Below are 26,667 nucleotides of genomic sequence, written 5' to 3' on the forward strand. Positions count from 1 at the left end.
ATCTAAAAAAATAAGAAATTAGCCAACCTTTCCCTACACAATATTTTGGCCACTGTCTCAAGATAAATATGGTAAAGATACAACTAATCTTTTTTATTACTTTTCTTTGACCACTGGTTTTATTTCTATATGAAAGGTCAGCTTTATTATCACTCTAGACAGGACAAGTAGGCAGCATATGCTAAACAAGTCAAACAACCACTATCACCTGACCATTTCCCCTCAGATCCTGATGGAGACAGCCCAGGACTCGGAACCCAAGAGCCTTGAGAGTAGCCATGTTCTACAAACCACCAGACCTAGCTCCAACAATTACTGACCAACTGCCACCAACATGCAGAGAAGTAACACTGACCAGACCACCGTAGGTCCGTTTCCAGCCCAGCCCTACCACAGAGGCACCATTCCTACCAGCTATCAACCTACTGCTACTCATAGGGTTAGCAAGCCAGAGTAGCTAAAGCAACAAGGTATCCTGGGAGAGAAATAAGAGGCAGCATGCGCCAGGCAGGTCAGGCATCTATTTTAACCACGATCTCCATCTGCTTCATTTTTTCCTTTTCTTTAATACATTTAATGCTCTCTTTCAATTACATCCATATTTAATACATATGTTAATTCCTCCCACATACTTGCTAGATACATTCCCTTTTCTTTATACTACCAAAAAAATCCTTGGCTAGCTCGCTAGACGTCTTCATGCTTTCCAAGATTTTCTTCAAAATTTTTGGAATTCTCCTAACCCTGCTTCTATCTTATCACTTTCTGCAGCACATGCAAATTTCCCACATTAAATTTCAAAGCCTCTCTGTATAATATAACCTCTTTCATAACAAGGACAATTAAAATGTATAATTTATCAAAGGCTTTTACATGTATTATCTTAGAGGGGTGAAATAAATTGCCCCAGTAACATGAGAATTCAAGCCTGGGATCAAAGTCTTCTTTAAGTCCACTGCTTTTCCTACGACACCATAATAATTCTCACTGCCTCATCTTCTCCTCTTTCCTAGCCTTTTTGATTAATTCCCTTGATATCTTGACATTTTGTTCTCCCAGATGAATTTTACTATTTTTTTAGCTTTATGAAATGATTTTTGGTAGTTTGGTATGGCATTAAATAGGTAAATTAATTTAGACAGAATTGTCATTTTTACTATATCAGCTCAGCTTACATGAGCAATTGATATTTTTCCAATTGTTTAGATCTGAATTTGTATGAAAAGTGTTTTGTTATTGTGTTCATATAGTTCCTGGGTTTGTCTTGGCAAGTAGACTCCCAAATATTTTATATTGTCTGCAATTATTTTAAATGGAATTTCTCTTTCTATCTTCTCTTGCTGAGCTTTGTTAGTAATATATAGAAATGCTGATGATTTATATGGTTTTATTTTATATCCTGTAACTTTGCTAAAGTTGTTAATTATTTCAAGTAGTTTTTTAGTGGATTCTCTAAGTATACATTGGGACAGTGCCCCCTGTGCCCCAGGAGCAGAGCTCAACTTTAAAAGTCATGAAATAGACTTTAAAAAATTAGCAAAAAAACGGAAAAGAACCTTGACCATAGGAAGCTACTATGGAGACAAGGGAAATCAAAACACAGACTCAGAAGAGGACAACAATGTCAAAATACCTACATGGGAAGCCTCAAAGGGGAATATAAATTGATATCAGACAAAGCAAAAGCAAAAACAGATCTAGGATCTCTTAAGTATAGGATTCTACGATTCTCTAAGTATACCATCATATCATCTGCAAAGAGTGATAGCTTTGTTTCCTCAATGCCTATTCTAATTCCTTCAATTTCTTTTTCTTATTGCTAAAGCTAACATTTCTAGTACAATACTGAATAACAGTGGTGACAATGGGCATTCTTGTTTCATCCCTGATCTTACTGGGAAAGCTTCTACTTATCCCCATTACAAATAATGCTTGCTGATGGTTTTAGATACATACTACTTATCATTTTAAGAAAAACTCCATTTATTCCTACACTTTCTAGTGCTTGTAGTAGGATGGGTGCTGTATTTTGTCAAAAGCTTTTCTGCATCTATTGAGATAATTATATGATTTCTGTTAGTTTTTTTTAATTGATATAGTCAATTATGCTGATAGTTTTTCTAATATTGAACTAGCCCTGCATTCCTGGTATAAATTCCACCTGGTCACAGTGTATTATCCTCATGATAAATTGCTGTAATCTCTTTGCTAATATTTTATTTAAAATTTCTGCATCAATATTTATTGGGGAAATTGGTCTATAATTTTCTTTCTGTTTTGGCTCTTCCTGATTTAGATATCAGCACCATATTTGTGCCATAAAAGGAATTTGATAGGATTCCTTTGCCTATTTTCCAAATAATTCATGTACTACTGGAATTAGTTGTTCTTTAAATGTTTGGTAGAATTCACTTGTAAATTCTTCTGGCCCTGGAGATTTTTTCTTAGGGAATTAATTGATGGCTTATTCAATTTCTTTTTTCTAAAATGGGATTAAGTATTTTATTTCCTCTTCAGTTAATCTGGGCAATTTATATTTTTGTAAGTATTCATCCATTTCACTTAGATTGTCAGATTGGCACACAGTTGGACAAATAGCTCCTAATTATTGCTTTAATTTCCTCTTCATTGGTGGTGAATTTACCCTTTTCATTTTTGATACTGGTTATTTCATTTTCTTCTTTCTTTTTTAAATCAAATAAACCAAAACTATTTCATTGTTTTTTCCCCATAAAATCAACTCTTAGTTTTAGTTATTAGTTCAATAGTTTTCTTACTTTCAATTTTATTAATCCCTCCTTTGATTTTCAGAATTTCTAATTTGGTATTTAAATGGGAATTTTTTATTTGTTCTTTTTCTAGCCTTTTTAGTTACATGCCCAATTCACTCATCTACTCTTTCTCTATTTTATTTCTATAAGCATTTAGAGATATAAAATTTCCCTAAGAACTGCTTTGGTTGCATCCTATAAATTTTGGTATGTTGTCTCATTATTGTTGTTCTCTTTGATGAAATTGTTAATTGTTTCTATGATTTGTTGTTTGATACACTTATTCTTTAGTATTAGATTATTTAGTTTCCAATTAATTTTTAATTCATCTTTCCAAGGCCCTTTATTACACTTAATTTTTATTGCATCACGATCTGAAAACGATGCATTTAATATTTCTGCATTTGAATGATCATTTACATAGTCAGTTTCTGTGTAGGTACTATGTCCGGATGAGAAAAAAGTATATTCCTTTCTATCTCCCATTCAATTTTCTCCAGAGGTCCACCATATCTAACTTTTCTAAAATTCTATTCAACTCCTTAAATTCTTTCTTATTTATTTTGTGGTTAGATTTATCTAGTTCTGAGAGAGAGGTTGAGGTCCTCCACTAATACGAGTTTTGTTGTCTGTTTCTTCCTGTAACTCACTTAACTTCTCTAAGAATTTGGATCCTATACACTTGGTGCATATATGTTTAGTATTGATATTACTTAATTGTCTATGGTACCTTTTAGCAAGATGTAGTTTCCTTCCTTATCTCTTTTAATTAGATCTATTTTTGCTTTTGCTGATATCAATTTATATTCCCCTTTAAGGCTTCCTATGTAGGTATTCTGACATTGCTGTCCTCTTCTGAGTTTGATCTTCCTTGTCACCATGTCACTGTAGCTTCCCATGGTCAAGGCTCTTTTCTGTTTTTTGCCAATTTTTAATGTCTGTTTCATCACTTTTAAAGTTGAGCTCTGCTCCTGGGGCACACGGGGCACTGTCCCAAGGTTCTTGTGCTGGGCACCAGTGGCCTGGTCACTGGCTTTCTGCACGGGGGCCTCAGGTGCTGGAGGCTTGCCCACTGCACTGGGGTGGCCCGGCCTACTTGAACCTGTTGTGCCTGGGTTCTGGAGCAGTTTGCCATCTGCACTAGGGCTAGAGGTCTCACAGCTGGCCTGCTGAGCCAGAACCAAAGGGCCTTGGCTGCTGATCTGTGCTGTGGTTAAGAACATCCTGCTGGCTTGCTGGGACACTGTGCTGGGCTGTGCTCCCCTTCTATCCAAGTGAGACAGACCTTTCCTGAAGTCCTTCTAAGTTATCTTAAACTGAAAAATTGTTTCACTCCATCTTTTTGGAGGTTTTGTGGCTCCAGAATCCATTTAGACACTTGATTTAACATTGTTTCCAAGGGAAACTGGGGAGATCTCAGGCAACTTCCTGGCTTTTCTCCACCATCTTGACTCCACCCACCCCTATCCTTTTTGATGTTGCTAAATGAACTTTTTTCATTTGGCCACCAAGAAAAACCTAATTACCAGCAAGGAAAAAAAAAATCCTCCTCATTCCCCAATTCAAAACTCATCTTAAAATTCCATTGCTTCCAAAAAGCCTGGCTGAATTATGGATAGAAAGTCTGTTATTTCCAAAGTAATTCTTAATCTTTCTCAATACCTTATATTCTTTTCCTACAGATTCCAATAAGAATAGAGATCAGAATGCAACACAAAAGGAGAACTTTAAGAAACTTTGTTTCTTAAAAGGCAGCATGCTGCAAAAAATCAGTAATAAGGAATAATAGAGGCCCAAGACTTGCAGACTACACAAAAACCTCACAACTGTTATCATAAATACTTTCTTTGAGAAAAAAAAAATCAGGTTTTGTCATAAGAAGATGATAGGTACCTAATAATACTGCAAAACATGAAACTGATTATATTTTTTAACAGAAAGGAAATTACTTTTTAATGATGTGAGTTATTCCTTCTTTGGCTGTCTAGTACAAAACTAAAACAAAAAAAAAGAAAGAAAAAATATGGCATACAATTAAAACAACTCTATCTTGACCTATTTAAATAAATTACTGATGACAAAAATGGAATATTAATGGATGACCATAGACACTGACTACAGTAATTTCATACAGAAATTCAATAAATGTGAACGAATTGTTATATGGGGAGGCCAAAAAAGCCCTAAAGGTGCCTTAGTTAGCAAACATTTGACTTTCTTGTCAAGCAAAGAGGTATGAGAGTCAAAGGCAAAATGGGTTTAGAATATAAACTTGCTTGTAAAATCTTACAAGAGAATGATAAACAAAGATCCTAGGATTTCCATATAAAGTAGGAAGTAGCAAAAGGAGGGAAAAAGCAGTTTTAAGAAAGCTTAGTGAGAGATCCAACCGAGCAAGTTACCTCAAGGGTATTTAAAGATGAAAACAGAAGAACAAACATGAAAAAAACTGAAGAGACTTTCAAAAGAAACCATTCAGAATAAAAGAATTGCATAGGCACCATATTCAGAGGTTAGTATTACAGTCCTGGATGTGGGGTTTGTTGTGTTTTGTTTTTTTTTTTGGTTGAGGCAATCAGGGTTAAGTTACTTGCCCAGGGTCACACAGCTAGTGTCAAGTGTCTGAGGCTAAATGTGAACTCCAGTCCTCCTGACTCCAAGGCTGGTGCTCTATCCACTGCGCCACCCAGCTGCCTCTCTGGATATATTTTAACAAAAGGTTGAAATGTTTGCTCTGGAAAAAATGCCTTCCTTTCATCAGTTTTGGCACGCCCCTACTTCTCCCTGAAACTGATTACTACCCTCTGTTGTTGTGTTCTGAGCCACTGTTGTCTATGTTTTCCCATAAATCCTCAAGAGAGGCTCAACCCAAAGCATTAGACACCTTTATTCCTCTTTTAGTATCTTGGGGACACTATGGACTGAGCTTATTATTCCTGTTCTAGATGACATCCTCAGCCATTATGTACCATTCCTCAGAACCTATTTTTCAAGGCTACAAAGACCTAGTTCCTTCAATGGATCCTAGTATGGCAAGGTCTCCAGTCCCTTCAGTATCCTAATTGCCATTTCATCACCATATTACAGTTTATTACTTTCTGAAAAAAAGGGTATCTATAAGTTTGGAATCACTGAGAGCAGTATATAATTTCTGAAATACAATCAAGTTGAATCTCCTCCAAATTGAATTTTAGGTCCAGTTGATTATGTATTTTCAGAAAATGTCCAAGATATACACATAGAAGAACAATTTGATAGAGCTATTGGACAGGCATGAGCTATTATTTGGATAATTTGTCTTTTTCATTCACAAAACTGATGAATTTAGGAGCCCACGTGGTATTTTCATTACTGCTGTCCACATAAGAAAAGAGATTCACAAGAGAATGAAAAATCTGGGACTTGAATAGCTGGTAAGAAAATGGTATTTGAGGAGGAAGAATATTCCAGGAATGAGAAAAAGATAGTACAAAAAGCACAAAGATGGGAGATGGAATGTTATGTGTGAAGAATGGCAAGGAGGCCAGTATGGCTGAATAACAGAGTACATAGAGGAGGGTAATATACATATATATACATATATACATACAGATACTGATACATGTATATATATCAACAGAAAAGGAAGGGCTGGAACCAAAGAGTAGTCATGTCAATGTCAGCCTGTAACAAGGAATTTAGTGGGGTGCCCTAACAATATATGTTTTGCTGTTTAATATTCTTATCAATGATTTGGACAAAAGCACAGAAAGCATGCTTACAAAATTTGCAGATGACATGAAGCTTGGAGCTAACCTACTGGATGGCAGAGTGAAGCTCCAAAGAGATCCTGAGAGGTTAGAGCAATGGGATGAATCTAATAACATGAAATTTAAGAGGCATTAATGTAAAGCCTTATTCTTGGAATGGAAAAAAAAATCAATTCCACAAGTACGGACAGGGGAGAAATAACTAAATGGCAGAAATTAGCACAAGGAAGGAGGTCCGCAGAGGAGGAGTACAGAGGATAGTCCTATTTCCAAAAAAGGGGTTGTTGGCAAAGGTGGACCCTTGTAGTATCATAGTGACTAGACCTTGGAGTTGGTGGCTTGGGGGTAAGTTATGCCGCAAAAGTTGACCAAGGGCCACGATGAAAGGTGTAGGGATGATAGCTGCCACGGTGAGGAAGTACTCTAATAAGAATGTTAGTACCACATTTGCCCAGTTGACTGTGAAGGAACCTGAGACCTGGAAAGTCTAAGTGATTTGTAGAAGATAATAATGTGCATCAATGGAAAGCTGAGGCAAGAGTCAAGGTCTCCAGACTTTTCATTTCCTAATTTTTCCACTGTAACATATCTGGTTCCCTTTTCCCCTCACTGGTTCACTAGAAGAGTGAGAAAAGCAGACTGAGGGCATTATTTGTGGTTCCTAGAGAAGAAATTCTTATATTTATTTGTATTCTATGTCATTAATGGCACTTCTGAATATTACTTTCCTTTTTAACTGTCTGTTTAGCAGTTTTGTCTAATAAAAAAGAATCTGTCAGGTAATGTCTATTGTTTCCATTTTCTAGCTGTTATGAATGAAGACATCCCTCTGCTATAAAAAGACAGGTTTTAGAATAGTCCTAAGCTCCAGTATACAACAGGATTCTCTTTCTACTCGTTGTTTCGTTGTTTCTATTCTAAGAATTAAGCACTTTCTCTCTTATTCCCTAAGTTCTTACCATGCAGTTTAACTAAGCTATTAAAATACAAATGAAAGAAACTGATGTACCTTACTATCTTTAAAATATATATGTATCAATAAATTCCATAAATTGAGAAAGAACGTAAGTATATATCTCGAGCTTTGTAAACAGTTAGATGATCTTGAATGACATGAAACAACTTAAGCTTTGCTTTATCTAACATTATGACATGCTTGAACTAGTAACTGAGGTAACTGAAACATGAACTTAATCTATATGACTTTTATTTCCAAAACATACTAATAATGGTGAGAGGCATTCTGGCATAAGGGTAAAAGAGCTGGCTTTGGGTTTAGAAAGACAGTCAGGTCCTGTCTTTAATACGTTCTGACTGTGTGATGTCCAACAAGGTACTGCACCTCTCAGTGCCCTAGATGGGCAGGTTGAAAGATGGAAGATGGTACAGATCTATACTGCTGGAAGAGTTTCATCATGGGGAGCTCACTATCCTGACGAAATGACAGGCTGGGTAAAAACAACATAACAACACCACCTTTATAAACTATTTTACAGCCTACAAAGCACTTTCACATACAATAATAACTCATCTGGGTTTCATGTGACCCTATGAAGTGGACAGGAAACATATAGACATAAATCTATCTCTCTATATTTTTTTAAACTTTACAGATAAGGGATAAAAAAGCCTGAAGAGGTTTAGTGACTTGCCCAAGGTGACACAACATGTCAGTAGGAGAGCCAAGAACAGAACCTATGTCTTTTACCTCCTAATCCAACACTCTTTCCACAAGGCTATATTCCCTCTCATGTAGGTCAAGGGAAAGTAAAGTTTTCTACTTATTGACTTGATAACTTGATTGTTTCAGATGTGAACTCTTTGGGGGAAAAGTAAGTGGGAAGAATTAACAACTTCAGGGTACATTTTTTATCCTGGACTTTTGAGGGGGGAGTGGTGTCTGCACGACAGCCTTTTATGCAATCTGGGGTTTTTAAAAAGAAGAATGTGATGAACAGTAGACTCACCTAGCCTACTACACCTAATCTCCTCTGGTGAAACTGGGCGTAATTTTCTTTCTGCTTTGATTTCCTCCAATATTCTTTCATGGAGACTCCGTGGCCGTGGTGGAGTTGGTTTCAGCTTTCTGGCTGAGGCCTTGAAAAATAAAGAGAACTAACAGTTATGGATGTGAGTAATTTGCTTTAAAAGTAATTTCATACAACACTATGCACACAACATAGTCCTGTAAAGTTAAATTATAATGAATTCATAGAAATATTTTTCAGTACCCTGAAAAAAGGAATGCTATTATGTTCAATCAAAAAGTATTTATTAATTCCCTACCATAAGCCCTGCACTATGCTAAGCACTGGGGATACACAGAGAAAAGTGAAATAATTCTTGTACTTAAAAAGTTTACATTCTACCAGGGAAACAACATACACATATAAATAAAGTATATACATAATATAAAATGAATGCAGGGTAGCAGTTGTTAATAAAATGGGAGGCTATGATAAAATATTAAGTTCCCTAAAGCAATGGTGAAATGACAATTTTTTTACTGATCTATTCATAAAAATTAATTTTTGATTACTAGTTTTGCTAAAGATAAACTGTATAGTCACTAGAAGGAGTAGTATATTAATAGAACATTTTTGGGAAAATGAGATAACCAAAAGTAAATAGAAATTAGAGAGAAATAGTTCAAAGGTAGGAAGAATAAACAGTTGAGGGTGGTTAAAAAATTGATCAAAGAAACTTAATGAAATGCATGGAGGCTATCAATAAGAAGACAGCAAAAAGTATATATGGAAGGGTATTTCACACCTTGAACACTATTCAGTTTTACTTCTTGTAGTGGAAGGGTCCCTAACACTTGAACTATAATCTAGGCTTTTCTAATTCATTATTTGGGCAGCTAAGTGGCTCACTGGATAGAGTACTAGGCTTGAAATCAAGATGACCCGAGATCAAATATAGCCTCAGATATTTACTAGCTGTGTGACCCTGGGCAAGTCACTTCACCCTACTTGCCTCCATCTCCTCATCTGTAAAATGAGCTGGAAAAGAAAGTGGCAAACCACTCCAACATAGTGAAGTTTAAGGCAATCCAACAGTTTGTCAAGAGAGCTATTTACAAAGGAGGACTAAGCACTGTGACATAGTACTAAAGCACTGGATTAAGAAGTAGAAAGACCTGGGTCAAACCTTACCTCAAACAGTTACTACGTAACCCTCAGCAAATCATTTAAGCTCTGTGAGAGCTAAAAGTAAATTTCCTCATCTATTAAAGGGGAATACTATTAATAATAATAATAATAATAACAACAACAACAGCACCTCGCTAACAGGGTGGTTGTGAGGAACAAATGAGAGAGTTTGTAAGCATTACTGCACTGCAAACCTTAAAGTGCTATATGATAAATGTGAATTATTATTATTATTATCTTGCTTTATAAGTAAGAATGGAGGGCAAAGAGGATTTTGCTGCCGTACAACATTAGGAGGAAGCAGCTTCTCGTGTCCCAAAGAATGATGATGTGGCCTCAAAGGTGCTATTAGGATAGACATGGTTTAGAAAGAGTCAAAGAAGCATCCTGGTGGGCCAGTGCAGCCCTTCTTGGGCAAACCAAAAGTTTTCTCTCATTGGGCTTACATAAACAATAAAAAAATTTGCTGTTTTCCTAAAGCATGTGGTCTGCACGTCAATCAGGCCAAAAGCATTTACTAAGCACTTACTTTGTGCAGACATTGTGTTAAGGCTGGAGAGACAACATACAAAAGAAAAAACAGTTCCTATCTTCAAGGTACTACCATTCTAATGGGGGAGAAATTAGGACATACAAAAATATACATGACAACTAGAGAGGAGATGGAAAGTAACTTAGTCCTTAGAGGAGATGGCACTAGTAACCAGGAGAACCAGGAAAGGCTTCCCAGAGGAAGTGCCGCTTGAGCTGATTCTCAAAGGGAAACCGAGGATTCTAACTCAGGGTGGGAAGCAGAGCATTGGGCAGTGACCTCTTTATCACCTGTATGAACGAGTATTTTTGTGGGAGTGAGGCACAATGGAAAATGGGGTTAGAGGGCAAGCTAACAAGACAACGGAATAAACTGACTAAAAAGGAGGGCTCAGAACGAGTACATCAGAAATTCTGACTCCGTGAGGAACGCAGAGAACAGAAAGGAACTAGAGAAGTAAAGGGTCCACGAACTAGTGAATGTAACCAGTCTAGAAAGGGAGACTAGATAATAAAAAGAGTGAGGGAGAGAAATCCTCTCTGGAAAAGGGCACAAAAGTGGAATTTTAAAAACTAATAATAAAAAGGAGAAGCTGAAGGGAAGGAAAGTAAGGGAGATCTTACGTGACTGAGAGGGGAGAAAAAAGGAAGGGAAGAACTAAATAGCCAGATAAAAGCAGGAAAGAAAAGGGAACTAATAAGTAAAACTTCAAAAGAAAAGGGATGGCAAACACCAGGGAGAAGGAGGAGATCAGGGGTGAGGGGAAGTGAGCCTTAAAAAAAAAATTAACCTAAAGTAACCGAAAAGACATACTATTGTGTTTCTAGTGGGGAATGGGGGTGGGAGGGTATCATAACTTGAAGGGAAAAAAAGAGTATATAGAGAGAAAAGAGTAGAGAAAAGACAGAGGTTTAGACGACAACTGTAATTAGTGCATGAGACCTGGAAAAAGATGCAGCAAAAAAGGACTGAGAAGGAGTGGTTAGAGGACAGAACATCCTGGAGCAGGTAGTTAGCAGTGCCAAATACCACCTAGTTCAAGGATAAGGATCATGAAGAAGGTATTAGTTAAGCAATTAAGAGCTCATTGGTGACTTCGGAGGGAAAGCTAAGTGATAAGGTAGAAAGTCAGACTGCAGAAGACTTAAAAGGAATGAAAGAAAGGAAGTGAAGGAAGCAGTGTAGATGGCTTATTTAGGGATTTTAGCTGAAAAGGATAGGGGAGATATATAATAATAGCTGGCAGGCATGGTAGGGTATAGTGAGAGTTGTTTTTGTTTTTGTTTTTTTAAGGATAAGGGAGACATGGGCATGTTTGATGGCACCAGGGGAAAGAACCAGTAGATAGTCAGAGGCTGAAAACTGGAGAGGAAGGAAATGATTGAGGAGGCAATCCACCAGAGAAGATAGGCTACTTGTCAAATATATATGAGAAATAGCTAACATTTTGGAGTCAGGTTTTAAAAAGATCTTGAGAGGCTAGAACATTGGGTCAAATCTAATAAAATAACACTTAATGTATTAAAAAAATTATGTTCTATACTTGGGTTAAAAAAAACAATTTTATGGCATTAGTAACAAAGGTAAAAGTTGTAGTGAAGTAGATTTCAACCTCATATAAGAAAAGATTTCCTAAAAACTCAAGCTGCCTAAAAGTAGAATAAGCAGCCTCTGGAAATAATGGATTCCATCCCTCTGTTAGTTTCCACACTACAGTTGGATAAAACTTTGTTAGGGATGTTTTAGAATATGTGAAGGGAATTATGATTTTTTCATATTAATCGATATGATATGTGTAATGAATATACTAATAGATCAGATTTCTCAACAATTGCCTTTTCTAGTTTGTGATTCAGAATCAACAATGCAGCTTGAAATAATCAATCAAACCTTTGACAATGCTCACAATCACTGGCATTCTTGTGCCTGTGTACCTTAAACGAAGTGAGTCAAAGACTGCAGAACCTGTTCCTGTCACAGAACTCTGGTCCTGTGACCCACCAAGTCACCACTCCCAAAGACTGGACTCCAGAATTGTTGTATTGTCTTCCACTTGTGGGTTTGTCATGGGAAACCACTCAAAGCCCTGGGAAGGATTGTTTCTAATCCACCTTTTACCACCCCCCTTCCCATCGTGATTTATGTATAAAATTTCTATCTTCACTTCAGTGAGGTGGAATTCTGATCAGGAGAATTCCTGCTTTTCAAATCTGTTCCTCATAATGAAACTAATTAATTAAATAGCTATCTGATTATTGGCACTTTGTCTCTGGCCTGCTATTTCATCATCCTCAGGTTAGAGACTGGCTCAGTAAAATCCTGCTAGCAAGTATAATTCTAGTACAGCTTAGATTATTAGCCTCTAAGTCCTAATTATATAAATAAAACATACATTTTTGTTTATGGAGCCATTTTCTATTAGTGATTTTGGCCAATGAAGCTTAATGCTTAATCATACAGACCAAATGAATTCCAGAGATGAGACTCTAGAGGAAATTTCATTACACTACCTCCATTCAACTACTCCTAGTAAAAATCATATCAAAACACATACTGGATTCAAAGGAGGTCGTGATCGAATGAAGTCCAGGATGATTTCGTGAGCACTTTTTTTTAACCGAGGAGGAATATCACCATTCACCTAAAAGAAGAGAGAGAAGAAAATTCTGTTTTATCTATGTTTAGCAGTTAGTACATTCTAAGCATGTGACTACAGGCCAATCATTAAAGAGTTCTGAATCTAACTGCAATCTACATATAGGTTATAGGAGAAAAACACCATACTCAAGTACAATCTTTCTTCACAAATGAACAAATTATAAATATTCATTTTATGTTGATAACTAAAAATTTTAGTTTCTCTAATGGCTGATTCCAGAGAGGACTATTTAAAAGGGAACAAGCTTTGGAATTAATCCTAGTCCTATCATTTGGAAAGTTTTGTCAGACATACACATTCTAACACACTACTGAATTATCATATTAATTCCACAAAGAATTGGAAGCAGGATAAATGTAGGGCAAAAATAACATTGTCTTATAGTTGGATGCTTACTGCACAGCAGCTTCACTGACAAAGCTGTGGGAGCAAAGCTAAATATAAATGAATTAGTTTTACTTTGTTGGTGTGTACAGGACAAATCCTTGACCCCAACTATCTCTCAAATATATACCATTGGTCACAAAGGCAAATTAAATTGTGTGTATCATTTAAAGAAATCCACTATAACGAGTGGGAAAAAATCAATGCTCTACTAATTCTCAGTAACATTATTTTCATATGTGAAGAACAGATCACGTCGAAAAAAAATTTGAACTATAAAGAAAAGCAATGACAAGTCAGGAATTCCTTGCTGAAGCAACAGGAATGATAATTTATATTTATGTAGTGTTTCCTGACAACAGCACTCTAAGGGAAGCAATAGAACTATCCTCATTTTATAGATAACATGTAAAAGTGATTTGCCTATGATTACCCTAGTGAGGGAGAACCAGGAATAAAGCACAAGTCAAATCTCCTGACTTGGATTACAGTACTCTTTCCACTGTATAACATGGTCTCTGAAAATGTAGATTCATGAGAAGATAGCAAGACTTAATGAACTTTGATATGATTTCTAAAGGAAAAAGAGAACTTGGGCTTTCTAGTTAAAAAAAAATATTAAAAATACCAAAGAAAAGGAAAATGTCACATATATGTGCACACAGAGGGCACACACGCACACACACATGCAAGCACTAAAAAAAAACAAAAAGGAAATAAGCAAAGCCAAGAATACAACAAAATTCTACAAAGCAAGAGAACTGACTTAAATATAAAAAGCAATGTAAGATATACCAAAAGATGTCATAAAACCAATAGATGACACATTTAAAGAAATTAAACAAAAATTAACCTTGGCAAAAAAGTTTGGTTTTTTTTTTGAGACAAATGAAGAGCTTAAAGAAAGTAAAAATTTTAAGTGAAATTAAAGGAAGAATTAAGAGATACTAAAAATGATGAAGAGGGAATAAAAAAGAAAATGATCAATATAGAGATTATAATAAAAATAATAAACAGAATTAACTAATAATTAACTTGTTACAGTGGAGAATGGAATTAAAGCCCACATAAATAAATTGCAAAAATGCAAGAAGAAAAGGTAGAGTCAAATGACAGACTGTGTATATGTTTAGGTGCAGCAATTTCAAAATAAATGAATAGCCCAGAAAAATTAGGAAAAGAAAAAAAATTAACATGATATTTCAGGGAAAAATTACCACCAAATTTGAAAAATACAAATAGAATTAATGTGTTATATGAAATGACTAATTTGTAAATTATAATCAGTACACATAATATATATTAGCTTACATAAGCTAGAGCTATATATATTATCTTCCAGTTTGAAATGATCTGAGAGATCTAAAATCTAGTATTATGGTTACTGAGGTTTGTAATCAGACTAAAATGAATTCTCTCTATATAGTCAGACAAGTTGTCATCTATTCTATGGTGAAAATTTTCAGTGTTTCCAGTTCTTTGCCATTACAAAGAGCTGCTATACATATTTCTATAAATATAGGATCTCTTCATCTTTCTTTGATTTCTTTGGAGTACTGACCAAGTTGTGATATTACTGGGTCAATGTAGGAATTTGTTTTACTGAACTCATTAATTATTAACAACGTTTTGTTTTATTTTGGGGGGAGGAAGACGTAGGAAGTAAAAAAATGCTTGCTAATTGAAAAAATAATAATAAAAGAAAAAGAAATCTCCAGTCATTGGGAAACTTTATTTTTTTTCTTTTCAAATGGTATTAAGATTTTAAAAATCATTTAAGGTAATTTGTTTCAACTTTGTTAAAAGTCTAAGCATAAAGTATGAGGAAAACAATATATATTTAATTTATAACATATATAATATATATAATTTCATAATAATTTAGTGTTCTATACAGAACAGAATGCAGTACTGGGATTGGTATTAGTGTAATGAGGGACTTGCCAACAAGTCCCTAGAGCATGCACAAAATTCTTCTTTACCTCTCTTCAGCTTTTACACCGGTGACACTATTTCCTTAATACATTCTTCTCTCTTGATTTTCCTGACATTGCTTTCTCCTGATTCTCTTCTTTACCTATCTGACCATTCCTTTTCCATATCCTTTGCTGGATCTTCATTCAAGTTACACTCACACATGAGTTATCTCCCAAGGTTCATTGCTTGGGCTTTCTCCCTCTATACTATTTCACTTGGTGATCTCATCAGTACCCAAGAATTCTATTGTCTCAATGTAGATGATTCTCATATCTCTTTGTCCAGCCCCAACCTCCTTCCTGACCTCCAATCTCACATGTCATTCAGTCATTTTTCAGTTGTGTCCAACTCTATGTGACCCCATTAGGGGTTTTCTTGGCAGAGATACTGGAGTAGTTTGCCATTCCCTTCTCCAACTCATTTTACAGATAAGGAAACTGAGGCAAACAGGGTTACATGACTTGCCCAAGGTCACACAGCTATTGTGTCTGAGGCCACATTTGAACTCAGAAAGATGAGTCTTCCTGACTCTGGGCATGATGCTCTATCCACTGCAATACCTAGCTTCATGACCCACTGTCCATTGGACACCTAAAATTGGATGTCCCATATACATCTTAATATGTACAAAAAGGAATTCATTATGTTTCCCACCTAGACACTTGCCTCTTCCCAACTTCCCTATCACTTTTGAAAGCATCCCACTCTCCCAAGTCACCAGGCTTACAATCCAAGTATCATCCTCAACTCTACATTCTCATCCCCTTTCCCATCACCATATTCAATCAGCTGCCAAGTCCTGCTGAGTTTACCTTTCCAGCAACTCCTGTATTTCTCCTTTCTCTACTCACATTGACACTTGGTGTAAGTCCTCATTACCTCATAGCTGGACTATTATAAAAGCCTACTGGTTGGCCTCCCCTCCACAAGCCTCTCCTTACTCCAGCCTATCTTTTACTCACCTATCAAAGTAATCTACCAAGTGTACAGGTCTAACCAAATCATTTTCGCTACGAGCACTCCACCGTTCCATGAACTCCAGTGCCTTCCTATTACCTCCAGGACCAAATAAAATCTTCTGTGTAACTTTTAAAGCCCTTTATTACCTGATCCCTTCCTACCTTTCCAGTCTTCTTACACCTTACTTCCTTCTATGTAGTCTATGATTCAGTGACACCGTTCTTCCTCATGTGACTCACAAAAGATACTCCATCTCTTGGCTTCATATGCACTTTCAATGGGGGTCCCCCAGACCTGGAGTTCTCTTGCTCTTCTTCTCTGTTTCCTAGCTTCCCTGGATTTCTCAGTGAAAGCAAGAGGTCTTTCTTTCCCAATGCCCCTTAATGCTAATGCCTTCCTTGTGTAATCATCTTCAAGTTATCCTTCATATTTGCATGTTAACTCACACATTAGACTGTGATCTCCTTGAGAGCAGGGGCTGTTTTTGCTTTTCTTTGTTATCTCCTGTACTTAGTGAAAGTCCTAGCACGTAGTAAGCGCTTACTAAATTTCTGATGACTTGACTTGCCTTGTCTGTCATCAGTACCAGAACAGGGAGGTTGGTGAGTCTGAGTCTGGAAATGAATGAGAGTGGGGCCCTTTCTCTTCCCACTTCAGAGTTGAGCAAGTATCCTCCTATTGTTTCCTGCTACATTACTGTGAGGGAATGAAAAGCCTTTTAATTGGCTGCAGAGCCAGCAGTGGGGGGCACATACAAAAGGCTCAAACAAAGGAACCTGAAGCTTTCCAGTGAGGGGGAAGAAAAGCTAGCTTTTTTCACCTCCAGGGTGGGGTTAAGAAAAGACAGAGGCCTGCCCACAGGAGTGACCCGCTGCTGCCCACTTTATTTCCCCACCAGGCCACCACATGTTTGTGAATGCACAACACCTTTGTTTCTTCTAACTCATGTTTATTTTTTTTCTGAATATAGGTGAATGACTATCCAAGAAGGATTGGATGAGATAATGACCTTATGAGCTTTGAAAAGTAAAAGAGGCATCAAAAATCCCCTTTCAAATGGAGCTGATGGGGTGTGGGCCCAAGCCTGAGACCTTCATCCCTTGACCCAAAAAGAATCTGGCTCCCATTTGTCTAAGGGCCCCAGAAAGCCCTTAAACTTTTCTTGATCCCACTGGGGTCTCAAGAGGTTCCTAATCTCTCCTTATCTCCCTTTGAAAGCCCTAGCCCCACCTTTTGATCTTATTCAGATGCCTTTCAAACTTCTTCTTTCCAGTTCCCTTCACTATCTATTCCCCTTGCCTATTCAATCTCTCAGACTTTCCAATTGGAATTCTCCCTAAGTTACCTAGACCCTTTTCCCAGCCCCTCCTCTGGTCACCCAAAGTTACTTTAGTGTATATAAGATCCCGTTACTAATGTTCAGATTCCTTAAGAGTCTGGCCAGTATAGTTTATCTCTAACAAACTTTTTCTCTAGCTGAAAGAAGATTTTGGTTGAATTCATTCAGGCAGGGCCCATGTGTCGTGATCTCGGGGTCACAGCACCCCTAAACCTCTAGACCTCATCAGAGCCAGTAGTAGCAATAGCCAAGTGCAGGAGGTGGGTAGGGGCAGCCCAGAACAATAACCTGCTGGACCTAGAACAGCAAAGAACTGACCCAACAGCCAACATCTGTCCATTCGCTATACCAAATCCAGAAGTGAACTTGATAAGAACTCTTTAAAGGGATAAAAGGACTTACCCCATTGAGGGGGCAGGCAATGTTTTGCAACAACTTTAAGTTTGAGTTCACCCTCCCAGGGACTGAGTAAGTGTGTAGAGAGGAGAGTGTGTCTGAGTTCAGGGAGATATTACTGTACTTTTGGTCCATTCTATACCTTTTCATTAAATATTCCTCTGTAAAAGCTAATAAGGGAGGTGTACCTAGCCATCCTCTGAGGACTCTACTGCTGGTCAATGAAAGTAGGGGTTAGAAGAACGAATTTCCCAGAGCATTAGAATATAGCTAGGTCCTAAATAGTGAGAATAATGAATTCCCTAAAGTGGTTGTTTTGAAGAAAAACCTATGTAAAATATGATAATTGATTCTAGCTCAATTGAAATATATAACATGAATTTGAATAATGTAACCACATTATAGGATTCTTACTACAGTTAGGAATCCCATGAAGTAGATGCATGTATATGAATTTTCACTATTACAAGTCAGAATTATATAAAATATGGCAATTAGTTCCAGCCTAATAGAAATATGCACAGGAATTTGAACAATGCAATCACTTCAGGGGATTCATTATTTATCCTCATAATCAGGTCCTAGCTGTGTTCAGACCTAGTTGTATAACAACAAACTTTCAGAAAAACAGGTATCACCATAGAATCACAAGATTTAGAGCTTTCAAGGCATGTCATTCAGACAATATCAGAGGTCCGACCCACTCCATCTTGCAGCTCTGGGAATTTTATCTGATTTTATGACATGCCTGGAATACTCTACACCCTCACAGATGCCTCCTGCCTTCTCTGGCTTCCTTTAAGTCTCGACTAAAAAGACTGTCCTCAGCCCCTCTTAATTCTAATGCCTTCCTTTTCTTATTTCCTATTTATCCTTTATATAACTAGTATATATCCTTTATATACTCACTGTCTCCTCCATTAGACTGTGAGCTCCTTCAGGGCAGGGACTATCTTTTGTCTCTTTTTTCATCCCGAGTGCTTAACACATTGCTTGGAACACAGGAGGCACTTAATAAATGTTTATTAATTGATCATATCATACGGCTTTCTAGCTCAAGCTCCAGGGGCTCCCAATTGCCTCCAGGATAAAAACACATTTCTCTGTTTGACATTTGAAGCTTTTCACAACATGGCTCCATCCTGTCTTCCCAAGTTTATTCCACATTGCCCTCCTCCACACACTCAACATTTCAGCCAAATTTGCCTATTTGATATTCTCTGAACACAACATTCCATCTCCCATCTTTGTAAAAGTTACTCTTCATGCCCAGAATCTTTCCTCATCTCTGTCTCAAAGAACAGCTTTTTCCTCAGGCTTAGTTCAAGAACCACGTCCTGTACAAGAAGCCCTGATTTCCCCTCCCTCCAATTGAGACTCCCCTACCCCCTAAAATTACCTTATATTTACTTTCTATATAGTTTATATTTCTCTGTCTTCAGTCCATTCCCATTCCCCATAGAATGCAAGTTCCTTAAAAACAGGCATGTTTAGTTTTTGTCTTTGCAGACCCAGGACCTAGCATAGAGCCTAGTATATAGTGCCATTAAATTTATTTTTAAAGAATGAATGCTCAAGGTCACAAAGTAATAGCAGAATTCAACATAGATCTTCTGACAGCAAATACGTTATTTTTTCTTCACACTACATATACCACAGTACAACCCTTATAGCTGAACTCTTGGGACAAAATAAATACAAACAGAAAAGTATAGTACATAGTATTTGGGCATGTGCAAAAAATAGGATTCATTCTTATGGTTTATGAAAATATTTAGTTTCAAACAAAACACATATTAACATTGATGGAAGACAATAAAAACAGTCTTTGCTTTGAATAGCCACCAAATAGAAATACTATGGAGTAAATGTTGAAAAAGATTTCTGTATTTTATAGAATGAAGTATTAACACTACTCAAAAACTGGCATGAGTTGCCACAACCAATTCACAAGCAGAAAAATACAGGCCTATTTAGAGTAGAAGAGAAACAAGGACATTATTTTTATTCACTTAAGCACTCATCACCTTTAAGTTCAAAGAAATGTACCTCAATATGTCACTGGCATTTCAAACTCAACATATCTAAAACAAAACTCATCTTTCCTCCTATCTCTCCTCCCAATTTCTCCATCTGAGTTGAGTACTACTTTCTATTCACCCAAGTTTGCAATCTTGAAGCAATCCTGACTTTTCATTCTCTTTCAATACCTGCAGTTGTCATGTCTTACCAATTCTACCTCCATAATATTTCTTGTAACCATGCCCTTCTCTCTACTTTGCACATATTAGTTCAGTTCCTCACCACTTCTTGAAGAGACCAGTGGTCTCTAACTTTTTTTTTTAATTTTTTTAGGCAATTGGGGTTAAGTGACTTGCCCAGGGTCACACAGCTAGTAAGTGTCAAGTGTTTGGTCTGAGGCCGGATTTGAACTCAGGTCATCCTGACTTCAGGGTTGGTGCTCTATCTACTGTGCTACCTAGCTGCCCCGGTCCCTAACTTTTTAAATCCTACATCCCCACCAACAAAAAAATTTTTAAGCATACACACATAAAATATACACATATTTTATATAATATACATGTACTACTCTAACAATACATCGTCAACATTAAAAAAATCCACAAATTAGAAATTAAGTAAGAAAATGATGAAATGAGTATCTTAAAAATAAATTTTAATTCCTTAATAGTACAAAACTTTTTTGCTTTTAAAGAACAATGTAACTGAATATGCTTTTCTTATTTTAAAGTAGATTTTAATGCTACTGTTGGTTTTATCTTACATCACTAAATTTCTCCCAGTATTTCTCCTCCTAAAAGGAGTGAAAATGGAGTAAAGGGAGAAAGGAACTAAGAAATACCTTTTTTTGTGAGAGGCTATATTTTGGGAAAACAAATCCTTTGCAATTCAAAGATATTTGGGAAAAGGCTTGTATTCAGTGAAAACGTCAAATCATAGATTTTTTTTAAAAATTGAAATTGTATAATATTTTTGCTTCTTCTATTTGCTTCTCACATGAAGACTATGACTGCTATGCTAATCTCTCTGTGGCTTTGTCCTTAGTCATAAAACAGGCCTAAACTACCCGATCTCTAAGGTCCCTTCCAGCTCTGTGACTCTACTACAAAATTTGAAAGCAGTTACACAGTCACCTGAAGTTTTTTCTTTTCCAGGCTAAACTTCCTCAATTGTTTAAATTGATGATATGGTATGATTTCTAAGCTCTTCACCATCCTGGTTGCTTCCACTAAAGCTCTCCAGCTAAGCAATAATTTTTCTAAAATGTGGTGCCCAGAGTACCTAACATCACCACAAAAAAAACCAACTCCCCCAAAACTAGTTATATTTTAATAGAACATATTAATGATATTAACAGTTATTTCACAATCAGCTGTCTCTGTGGAATTAAATTATGGACTGGGAGAGCAAAGGTCAAAATTAATAACAAGTCAGAAGAAAGGATAAGAGTGAGAAGAAGATACAATTCCAACCTGACTTATTTAAAAAAATTATCAACTACAAAAAAGTAAAGTGTAAAAAAAAAACACTGAAAAAGATATTGAATCCACCATTTCTTTTATTTAAATTTCCCCTTTTATTATTTCATATTTATAATCTGTGTTCAGTGTAAATCAATTCCATAGCATGAGGGTAGTTATGTGATTCAAAGTATAAAGATACAAGCACAATGTACAATAATCTCATAGAGCAGAATGCAAAAGAATGTCCATTCCCCCACACAAAAGCTTGAGACATTTTGCATTGGAATGTTTCAGGACTGGCTGCTACAGACATTAATATTCATTGCTTGTCTATGAAATCAGGATACTACAGTCATATCGGATATTAGAAAATCTAAGCAACAGTATATATGAACCAATAATCAAAAATTGAGGCATTTGTAAAATATTTACTTTTCTGGATGAAGCTTGCTTTAGTCTAAGTACAAGGTTTTATTAAATAAAAATAGTGAATGATAGTTTCGAATGAAGTTTTTTTCAATTTACAAAGAGTTTTTAAAGTATTTAAAGAAATAACATAAAATAGGACTTGTGAATTTCAAATGATATGATTAAATTCCCAGTCCTTACATTAAAAATATTCTATTTTTGTAAATATTTGGCATCCATTTATTTTGCCTCTTAAGTTTTAAGACTCTGACAAAACCTTTAAAATGTACTATTATCAAATGAAAGTTAATCAAGATTTACAGAAATAAATCCAGTGTCTGACAGTTACTCAAGAGATCATGTATTCAAAATTCTTTGAAATTAAGAAGATATATGACACATGACATTTGGCGGGATCTAACTGGAATGTGTCTCTATTCTTTGACTTGATTCTACTTAAGCCACATTTACTAATTAAGGTTTTACTTTGGAAAGGCACCAATACATCCGTGCTTTGGCACATGCCATACTTTATAAGATTTAAGTGCAATGTCAAATCCAAAGCCTCAGACAAAATATTTCAGTTATGAGAACAACATTTTAAAAATTACCAAGATTATATATGATCGTTAAATTAGCACTGCTTAAATACATAGATTGATGTTTATGTTCTTTTTAATGTACATATAAATAGAAATATGGAAGCTTTTTATATTGTCTGTCTAATCATTCATGGTCATAAAAAGTCAATAAACCAAAGTAATAATGGAGATTTTATCCCATACCCTGGGGTCCTTCTATTTTTGAGCAAGTCAAAAGTATTCTTGATTTCTGACACTGATTTTAACACTGGAGTCCAATATCATTTAAACCTGCTCAAGTCTTAAGAGTTTTTTTGGTTTTAGTAAGTAAAATTTGGGATATGAGTCTATGACCTCTAGATTCAATTTATGTCCAAATTAAGTGGTGGAATAGAGTGAATTTGGTAAAGATGTCTTGACTCTTGCTTTGAGGACTTGTAGATGCAGTTATATTAGTTAGGCAGAGTTAATGAAGCATAACTATTTGGTTACCCAAGTTTCTCAACAGTAGAGATGCAGAAAAAAAGGAGAAAGAGAGAAACAAGAAGCTGGCAATTGACTATAGTTTCAGTGGAGTGACTGGGTTAAAAGCTTCAGGGAGTTCTCTGGTCAGTGAAATCTCATTCTTCCCCTATATTAAAGCAATAAAATCTTTTACTCTCCAGGGAAGGGAGAGTAATAGAGGGGTCTGATTGCTGTTTGTATGCAGATTTTAAAGTCTTTAAATAAGCCTTGGGAGCTGTACCCTCCAAAAAGCCCACTAGGATATTTCAGCATATAAATGTAAACATGTAAATCATACTTCCATCATAATTTGGAAATGTACATCAAACAGATTACACTTCAATTGCAGATTTAGTCTTTCTTTAGTTTGTAATGCTATACCTTTCTACAAATGGGGAAAAGATTCCCTTTCCTCCCTGTCCCCTCCCCCACATAACAGACATTTAATAAATCAAAGTTTATTGACTAATTGAATGTTTACTGACGAACTGACTGAGAAGCATGTGCTTCCCAGATCTATTTATCTAGCCTTAACCTCTTTCCTGACTTTTGATCTTGTTTCACCAATAGATGCCTTTGAACATCTCAGACTGGATGTCTTAATAGACACCTTGAACTCCACATATTTAAAACAGATCTCATTGTCTTTTTCCTCAAACACTCCCTTCTTCCCAACATTCCTAGTACTTTTGATGGTTATCACCTTTCTCCCAGTCTCCCAGGCTCTCAACCCAAGTGTAGTCCTTGATTTTTCACTCTCTCTCATCCGCCCCACCTCCCCCATTTCAGTTACCAATCCTACCTTCCTAACATCCCGGCATACATCCCCTTCTCTATTCACACTTCCATTTGCTACAATCTTTCATTACCTCATATCCAGACTACTGCAATATCTGCTGTTTGGTCCTCCTTCCTCAAGTCTCCCCCCATTCTAGTCCATCCTACATTCAGCTACCAAAGTAATCTTCCTAAGGTGCTGGTCTGTTTGTGCGTCACTCCCCACCTTCTCTCCCTAGCCCAAACTCCATTCAATAAATTCTAGTGCCTCCCTATTACCTCTAGGAGTAAATATAAAATTTTCTGTTTGCTTTTAGAGCCCTTCATAACCTGGCCCCTTCCCACTTTTCCTTATTCCCCTCCCCTCCAGGCAGGCTATGATTGAGTGACACTGGCCTTCTTGATATAATTCACATAAGCCACTCATCTCATAGCTCCACACACATTTTCCCTAGAGGTCTTGGAATTCTCTCCCTCCTCATCTTGGTTTTCTGGCTTCCTTCAAGATTCCACTCAAATGTTTCTTTGCAAGAGGTCTTTCTTAGTCTCTGTCTCTGTTAGTGCTTTCCTTTCTCAGATTATCTCCAATTTGCTGTATATGTATGTATGTATGTATGTTTGTATGTGTGTATATGCATGAGCGCTCTCTATCATGTGTGTGAGGGTGTATACATATATACCCACACATATACACATCTTGTTTGTACATAATTATTTACATGTTACCTCATCTATTACAGTGAGCTCCTAGAAAGGAAGGGCTGTTTTTGTCCTTATTAGTATCCCGTGTTTTGCACAGTGCTTGGCACATAAGTGCTTTATAAATGCTTGATGACTTTCCTGATCCCCTCAGGGACTTGTACTTATCTTCCTACAGATTACATTGTATTTACTTTGTAGCTATTTTGCATATAGAGGCCTAAGTGTCTTTTCCCTCCACAGAACGTAAACTCCTTGAGGACAGGCACTTTTACTGTCGTCTTTGTATTCACAGAATTTAACATTGTGTCTAGGTTCAGTGAGGACTTAATAAATGCTTATAACAGTGACTGACTGTTTCATTACTCAGTTAAATTTACCATAGACTTCATGTAGAGTAGGTCTCAAGACTGGAGTTTTATGATACTTTAAAATATTATTACCTTCAATCATGTTATTTCCAGGACAGAAACAGTCACAAAAGAATGTTTCTTGTGTCTTCCCACACTTTAGAGCACTGACTTTGTGGTGTGGGGATGCCATCCTCAGACTTGGCTGGTTATTTTTGGATAGGTATTGAAATATTTGGTTTATTGATTTTAATTATCTCAAAGGCTGCAAAGTTTCCTTTGTTTTATACAAGACATACAACACTATGAATATGGAAGTGTTGGGACTAAGTTTCCTCTTCACTAGAAAGGCCACCAGAAAGGATCACAGATTTAGAAATGGAAGGGATTTTAGAAGCCATCAAGCCAAACTATCTTATTTTAGTGAAAAGAAACTGAGGCACAGAAAGGTTAAGTAGACTGTCCAGGGTTATATAGCTAGAAAGTATTGGAGGCAGCACTTGAATGCAGATCTTTGTCTCTCTAACTGCGAACAATTTGTTATGTACTAACTAGATGCACCTTTTCCTTGGTTGATTATTTACAGGAGACATCTAGCAGACAGGGAAAACACTGCTGCTAACTGCCAGCTAGCTCAATCCTAATGTATACCCAAATATTCCTACACTCTTCCTTCTTTTGGGACAACATAATTTTTTTCAACAGAGCAAGCACATTCGTCTTAAGAAAGAGTAGTTGTCCATGTCCATCAGAAGAGAACATAAAAACATTCTCTACTGTTTTGTTGTTGTCGTTCACTCGTTTCAGTCGTGTTCAACTCTTCATTTTACCCCTTTAAGGGCTTTCTTGGCAAAGATACTGCAGTACTTTGCCATTTCCTTCTCCAGCTCATTTTACAGATGAGAAAACTGAGGCACACAGGGTAAAGTGACTTGATCACGGTCAAACAGCTAGTAAATGTCTGAGGCCGGATCTAAACTCAGGTCTTCCTGACTCCAGGCCCAGCGCTCTATCCACTGCGCCACCTAGCTGCCCATTCTCTACTGTAACAGAGAACATTGAAAGGTAGGAATCAACAAAAGACGACCAAAGCTTTGGATACAATAAGATCTTTCAAACATCCTAGTTATTATGTAGCATAGAGAAGTTCCTAGTCATTGTGTAACATAGAGTAGATGACTATTTCTTAGGAACCCTATTACATCAAAGAAATAAGGTATTATTTTAAATTGGGCCAAATATAAATTTTCAAGCATTTTTCACATTATAGTTTTTTAAGAAGGAAGACATAATGAATGTTAAATAAAACTCTTTCCCTAATTTTCAACCAATCCTTATCCATTGGCTCCTCCCATGCCCCCATCCTTAACAACATCTTCACTGGACCCCTTTCATCCCCTGAAGCCAAAGTCCTATAACTATTCTCTATTTCAATCACCAAACTCCTAGAAAAACAAAACAAAACAAAAAACCTCTTCCATTATCCAGTGCCTCCACTTTCTCACCTCCCACTCACTTTCTAAGCCCTTTGAAAACAGGCCATGGGTCCACACAGTCAAACTGAAATCACTCTCTTCAATATCAACAATGACCTCTTCACTAAATTCAAAGGCCTCTTCTCAGCCCTTAGTTCTATGCAGCATTTGACACTATTGACCACTCTCTTCTGGATGTTTTTTTTTTCCCAGAGTTTTCATAACACTCACTGCTTTGTCATGGTTCTCTTGTCCGTCAGACCAATCTTTTGCAGGATTATCTTTCATGTTCTGACTCCTTTGCTCTATTTGGGGCACTCTCCTCTATTCTCTCCACACTCTTTCTCTTGGTAATCTTACCAGTTCTTATGGATTCAATTCTAAATAGATGAATCCAGTCCTCATCTCTCTCCTAACTACAGTTCCTTATCTCCAACTGCTTGCTGGACATCAACCTAGACATCTC

General features: G+C 36.6%; 1 protein-coding gene across 1 annotated transcript in view; it reads right to left on the bottom strand.

Annotated features, from left to right (window-relative positions):
* LOC114031898 (protein spire homolog 1-like) overlaps nucleotides 1-26,667 on the bottom strand; it is a 137,079-nt gene that overhangs the window by 40,729 nt on the left and 69,683 nt on the right. Inside the window, exons 5-6 of the mRNA XM_027847094.1 lie at nucleotides 12,762-12,848; nucleotides 8,488-8,617 (exon numbers count right to left, since the gene is read on the bottom strand). Coding sequence (XP_027702895.1) covers nucleotides 8,488-8,617; nucleotides 12,762-12,848 — 217 coding nt within the window. The remainder of the gene's footprint in view (nucleotides 1-8,487; nucleotides 8,618-12,761; nucleotides 12,849-26,667) is intronic.

This window comes from Vombatus ursinus, unplaced genomic scaffold, assembly GCF_900497805.2.
Source record: "Vombatus ursinus unplaced genomic scaffold, bare-nosed wombat genome assembly UNPS02015255.1, whole genome shotgun sequence".
In the NCBI taxonomy this organism is placed as follows: domain Eukaryota; kingdom Metazoa; phylum Chordata; class Mammalia; order Diprotodontia; family Vombatidae; genus Vombatus; species Vombatus ursinus.